This window comes from Adiantum capillus-veneris, chromosome 8 (genome assembly GCF_014529385.1).
Source record: "Adiantum capillus-veneris isolate H3 chromosome 8, ASM1452938v2, whole genome shotgun sequence".
Taxonomy (NCBI): Eukaryota; Viridiplantae; Streptophyta; class Polypodiopsida; order Polypodiales; family Pteridaceae; genus Adiantum; species Adiantum capillus-veneris.
Genome location: NC_140938.1, coordinates 108,088,526 through 108,095,039, shown reverse-complemented (window position 1 = coordinate 108,095,039; position 6,514 = coordinate 108,088,526). Strand labels below are relative to the sequence as shown.

Sequence of the window (6,514 nt, the reverse complement as noted above, 5' to 3'; positions counted from 1 at the left end):
TGTGGTTGGATCAAAAGATAAAAATAGACAATGAGATTTTTGGGTAGGTTGACAGATGAGATTCTCATGTCCTCTCCTACTCTCTTGGTTAGCTGACCTGCGCAGGGGAGGCAACTCACTCACACTGGAGGAGAGGCAACTCCTGTGTGCACCTCTTTCTACGAAGTATGCGGCATACACTATCTATGCCTATACACTGAGGGCGAGAATGGAAAGAAGGTTGCTACGACCTATGTGCAGGGGCAAGAAAAGGCAACTGTGATGAAAGTAGGCGAGGTAGGAAGCACTGCACGAGGGCAAGGCGGCTCGATCAAGCACGAATCTCTCCACTTGTTTAATTTTGGAAAATGTTACATTTTCAAATCCCTTGGTAGGTTACATACGCTACATACATACATGGTATGGTATGGAAACAAGGAGTTAGGTATGTGAATGCCTACGACCTTGGAATGGTCTCCATGCTGACAAGCAGTGTGCATTGCTTGCACCCACCCCACCCCTACAAAAATAAAAATAGAAAAGCTTGCCTAGGCCTCATTATATGTTACATAATGAATTGAGGTCATCCTTTACCGACCAAGCCTCATTACCTTTTACATGGTGAAAGGAGCTCAACATTGTAGAACATACGGAGAATGCCATTCAAAACACTCAAGTTCAGACTCAGTGCTCACATATCCCAGTCTGAAGCATAAATTTCCCGGTTTCAATTTCATTCAACCTTGGAAATACATAATGAATTGAGGTCATCCTTTACCGACCAAGCCTCATTACCTTTTACATGGTGAAAGGAGCTCAACATTGTAGAACATACGGAGAATGCCATTCAAAACACTCAAGTTCAGACTCAGTGCTCACATATCCCAGTCTGAAGCATAAATTTCCCGGTTTCAATTTCATTCAACCTTTGATTTCCAAGGTCAAAATTTGGGCAAAATATAGTTCTAAACACCTTAATTTTGGATGCACAGTCCTGGTCGTTCTTCTTGTATACTTTTTTGGTGTATGAGGGGAGCGGCCGGGCGTGCCCTACCCGACTCCGAAAACAAAACAAACAAAAACATTTAAGTTCAGACACTAAGCAATAGTCCCTACCAAAGAATCTTGTCAATACTGTATGACTACATTGAATGTCTAAGTCTGAGCTGAGCACATAAAAGGTGTACCAAATATTGAACCCATCTGTCTCAACATGTCCGGCAACCAAAACTGTGCAGGTAACTTTGCAAAAGCAAATTTTATAGGATACTTCGGATGACATTTGTCCTCAAAAGCAGCTACTGTAAAATCTTGAGAACAAGCAAAACAACTGCCCCAACCAGATTTTCTTTACAGAGCGCAAATACTATAACCTAACATGCAAATATGTACATGATTTCAGCTTGTAGTAAGGCTGTAGACATTCTTGACTGCAGACACCGATGCCTCTGCCTTAGGAAGCTATAAAGCTGGATAATGGCAGGTCAAAGGTCAAAAATACCATTTCTACAATACCTTGGAACTATGAACCCATAGAAACAGCAGGTGGGAGAATTACTTCATCAACTTTTCGCTTTTCCTGCACTTCTAAAAGAGTGGATTCATCAACATCAAAAGCCTCTGCCATCACTTGTGTCGGAATACCCTCATAGAAAGAGTTGCGGCCAATCAGGTAGGAGGGTAGAGGTCTGCAAGATCTCAATAGTATTGAATTAAGAGATGTATTAACTAACATGAAAATGTATTTTACCCGAAAGATCCATCACCTGGAAGACGTGAGGAAAGTGAGAAATGATAAACCTCCATCCCCAGCAACTTTGATCGACGGTGTGAATTTAGGTATGGCAAGAATTGTCCCTGCACCCACATACTTGTCAAGAATGCTTTCACCATCATTGCTTGCAACCTCGATTCGTCCATTTCCACGTATGATATACACTATCTGGTTGGCATTCGAGAAGTACAAGGGTGCCTCTACAGCATTCTGTTGACAAGAAAAATCAACATTTGTCCTTGAAACTCGTGATGTTGAAGTCAGACTTTTTAAAATCATATGCACTAATGAGCACAATAGGCCAAAGGAAAAATGAGAAACTGATTGCCTCGATGCAGAAAAAGGAAAAGAGCACAAAAACATTAGAACACATGCAAAGAAAGTTCAGCATCCCACTAGGACAAGCACAGAAACATTAAGCACATGCAAAGAATATTTCAATGTTCAGGATCGCACATAATGCAAAATATGGAAGCTAGAAAAGTGCCATGGCCAGCTTCCCTCTTCTACTTCCCTCACAACCACTCTCTACCACTCACACATGCACACACCTATATGTACCTCTTGCTACTCAAACCCCACACACGCTCTCTACACACACACACACACATAGAATGTAGATGATTAGCACGCATAGGAGAAGCATTCACTAATGCACACACCACCTCTAATCCCTCTACACATGCATGCACGTGGAGAAGAATAGCCTCTCAATGCATAGCCAGCAAGTAAGAAAGCTCAGCCCGAACCAAACACCACATTCATCCACAAAAATCACAAAATCAACACAGATGGCATCACAAACTTAAAAGCTTCAAAATCATGAGAAGGTTTACAGACCAAACCAGAAATTACTAGACTAGTGACAAACTGCCTCTGCTAGTCATATTACCGGTTCCAGGCCCACTCTCAAAGCGCTCATACCAACTTTTCGAAGGACTGGTAAATTGCTCTCATCTGCTCCCTTCTTCCACCCTCCTCTCTTCACATAGAGATCTGGATATTCTCTATTCAGATTGTACCTGAACTCTGAGATCTTGAAATTTGTTTGCTTTACTTCAATTCCACCATGTGAAGAATGAACACCAATCCTGGCAGAGACAAATCATCAGGCTAAAGCAAGGTGCAGAGTAGCTGCCATAACAAACCATGCATTGCCTCCCAGTGCGAACTGAACGACAAAACATAAGGATTGGCTGATAAAACTACTTACGAGAAACAATGCGAGGTCACGACCATATCCATGAGAATACAATCAAAATCGATCATTCCAATGCAGATACCTAGAAAATCTCAGATTTACCTAAAGGATAAGCTAGATGCATGCAGATAGAACCATCAGCTCCATAATAGATCACACAAAATAGGGTAGCAATTGAGAACAATCGCGGTATCTTCTTATGTCATAAATAGGATGGTGACAAGCCAGATAGGTCTGTTATAAGCGAGGTATGTTGGCGTATATAACATGATCACGTACTCTTTTGTATGGTTAGGCCCCTGTCACACATAGGCGCCTGGACAGGGCCAAAAGGACACAACCCTCTGCCAACAGTTTTGCGTCAGCTCAGCGTCTCACAGGTCCAGGCAGACATGCATGACAGGGGCCTTATTCTTTTGTGTATCTACAAATCAAAAGAAATGTAACCACATCCATGCTCATTGACAAAACACATTGTTGTCTCAGTATAGGCAGATCCATCAAAGAACACACAATATTGTGCGGCAGTGTCAGAATGAACTTCACCCTCTCGGATCTGGCAGTCTGATTCTTCTGGGTGATTTGACGATGGTGGTGCCATTTTGACTCTCCAAAAGACGGGTCACGATGTCCTCATCAACATTCCATGCATCTGCCAGGACTTCCACACCGAAGCCATGTAGAAGTCCACCAAATCGGTCCATACGAGCTCCAGCAAGAGTAAATTGCTGTCCAAAAGCCCATGGCAAGGTGTCAAAAATATAAAAAAATGGCCCCTCGCATGCACATGCAGCACACAAGTATCCACACACAGACAGTAGGTCAGTCAATAGCACTGAACCTATACATAGGAATGCAGGAAAAACCCATTTTCAACTATACAAGTTGGACATATGGTAGTCACCCACTAAACAAGGTAATGATCAGCTCAAACATGCGTACTAATAGCTAAATACCTAAAATCATCGGTGTCCAATGCCAAACACTAGGTATATAGCTGTGTGAATAGATGCACCTTGTGTGATCGCACGCACACACAAACACATGTGCATGTTTGATTGGGAAGGCACGCATACTATGTTTCAAAAAATTACTGTCTTTAATGACCACAAAGTACTTTTGCAAATGCTGATGCCCAGAAATATGACTCGGCTTAGGGCGCAAATATAGACATGAGCATGTACAAACACACACCCATTGCGCGCACAACCCCTTGCATACACTATATTTTAGACATCCTAATCTACATGAGAGGTTACATGGTACAGTCCCGAATTTACTCCTCCCGACGTGTCTGATGCACAAAAAATCCTGTGCTCGCCATAACCGTCATTATACCACCAAAACACCGCTCCTTTTGGAATGGCAAGAACATCACCCTGCTCAACTCGCCGTATTGACGACTGTGGTAAACCACTTTCAGAAAGAGAAACAACCCCCAATTTGCCAGTTCCTGCATTACGGTACTATCATCATGATTTTTAAGACATGCTATCAAACTTAAGAAATATGGCACTCATTAAAAACTAATGCTAGAAACAGAATGATGAGAAGATTGCTTCTATATACACAACATCGAGTAAGAAGTCTTTTCCGAAGAATAACTCAAGTCACCAAGCATGACAGCCTCCACTGGCACCTAACGCATGAATATTTCATAGATCAAATATAACACAAGCCTTTGTAAAAAGCTAAACCGAACAAATAACTAAAACATGTCGGCCAAATGTTAGTGAAATTAGTGAATAATTAGCAATAAATTAGTGGAATCTGAAAACTATTACAAAACAGAATGAAATGATTTACCTAGATGAATCCAGGATCAGCCCAGATTCACCCATAAAGGAAAGTGCAGGGTATAGACCCATGGTAGTCACCCACAAGACAAAATAACCATCAGCTCCATCATGCATAGTATTGACTAAATACCACGACATCCCCACTAACATCATCAGTGCCCAATAGTGGGTGTAGAACTAGGTACTAACATATGCTCCTAAACACAACACACACCACACGCACACACACGCATGAGCATACATCAACACAGAGTTCAGCGTACTGAGTTTCTGTCATGACTCCGGAGATCCAAGGGCAGACTCAGCCATAATGAAGCCTAGCACTGAAAGAAGTATTAAATCGAAAAAATTAGCACAAAAATGAGGTAGTTGATAGGGCATACGAAATAGAATGAAATGATGTACTTGCAAAGTGCACACACCCAAAACCCATAAGACCAATGTCCACACATAGTCAAAGCCATAGCTGCATACATTTGAAAAACTTTGAAAAAACTGGATTTTGAAATCGGGTGTCAAACTTGACCCTTTAACAATCTGGTTTCGTTTGCAATAATCATTGATGCACGATTTATTCTAGTGTATAGTGCTACTTCTTTGCAAATGCTCTAGTTTAATACCCAGTGGTTATTTGGACATGAATGCTACAAAATGTGTCTAAAATGCTCAGAATCGCCCTTGACATGGCCCGGCGGTCTAAATCAAACTTTCATTCATCAACAAAAGGAAAACAAACCCACAGCGAGCATAATTATGATAAAGGAACACACCTTGCAGAACATAAGAAATTCCATCTGCGTCCGCATATTGTGGAAGGAGAAGACCATCCTCTTGGAAAATGATTTCCGAGACATCGAGTTGCTTATCAGGAAAAGTGATAACATCTCTCCTCCAGACCCTCAATGAGCCACCTTCAAAATGGAACTCTTCTTGGGGAAAGCTCAACTCCAGCTCTAGCTTTTTCTTTCCAAGACTAGTGTCGTCTTTCTGGTGAGGAGAGGATTCAGCAATTAGAGCTCTGCTATGGATAATGCAGAATGATAGCATAAATACCGTAGCCAAAAGGCTCGATATACTTGAAAGATAGCAGCCACCCATAGTTGCAATAATGCAAGTTCTACAACATGAACCAAATTTAAAGCAGTAGCATTGGCAGTTTCAATGGCAAAATTTGCTCAAAATACAGAAAACCGAGCAGACCCACGTAAAGAAGAGAAAAGGAAGAGGATGTTGTTACCGCCTGAGTTTGGAAACTTCTAAAACGTGGAAGCTCGCACCATGCTTCTTTTTTTTATGGACTCGCCAGCGTCGCCACTATGGGCGCGGGCGCAAAGCACCATGGAGCCTTGCACACGGCCCATGGGCGGCCTGGAAAGTCTTTTTTCCTAGGCGACGCCCGTTTTGTTGGCAATTATTAAATACGTCCATTTTTATTTTTATTTTTATTTTCATTTTTAAATTTTTACAATAGCCTCATAGTAGGGGAGGTGCTTATCCCTTCCAAATATTAGTCATGAACTAGTCTTGCTTGGTGGACCTTTGCCATACATAATCTGATAGATTTTGGAGCGGAACTTGTTAGTTGGTTGTGATTGCTATCGCCTTGGGTTTTGTTGTGGTGACACGAGAAAATGAGTAGAACCAATTGATAGGCACCAATAATAGCTTAGCTTGGGACTTGATGAGCATTGGAAAGAAGCAAGTTGTGTCCCATAGTGCTCCATATACGACAAAGGGCTACTAAAGAGGATAATTGAATCG

The 6,514-nt window shown here is 41.8% G+C and overlaps 1 protein-coding gene across 1 annotated transcript; it reads right to left on the bottom strand.

The window, feature by feature from the left end:
• Positions 1-1,210: 1,210 nt before the first annotated feature.
• Positions 1,211-5,955, bottom strand: LOC147452733 (cocosin 1-like). Its single transcript, XM_086518330.1, has 6 exons — positions 5,524-5,955; positions 4,214-4,407; positions 3,501-3,682; positions 2,646-2,844; positions 1,746-1,963; positions 1,211-1,667 (listed from the first exon to the last, which is right to left on the bottom strand). The coding sequence occupies exons 1-6, from the start codon at positions 5,849-5,851 to the stop codon at positions 1,502-1,504; spliced, it is 1,287 nt and encodes a 428-aa protein (XP_086374456.1). The 5' UTR covers positions 5,852-5,955; the 3' UTR covers positions 1,211-1,501.
• Positions 5,956-6,514: the final 559 nt, after the last annotated feature.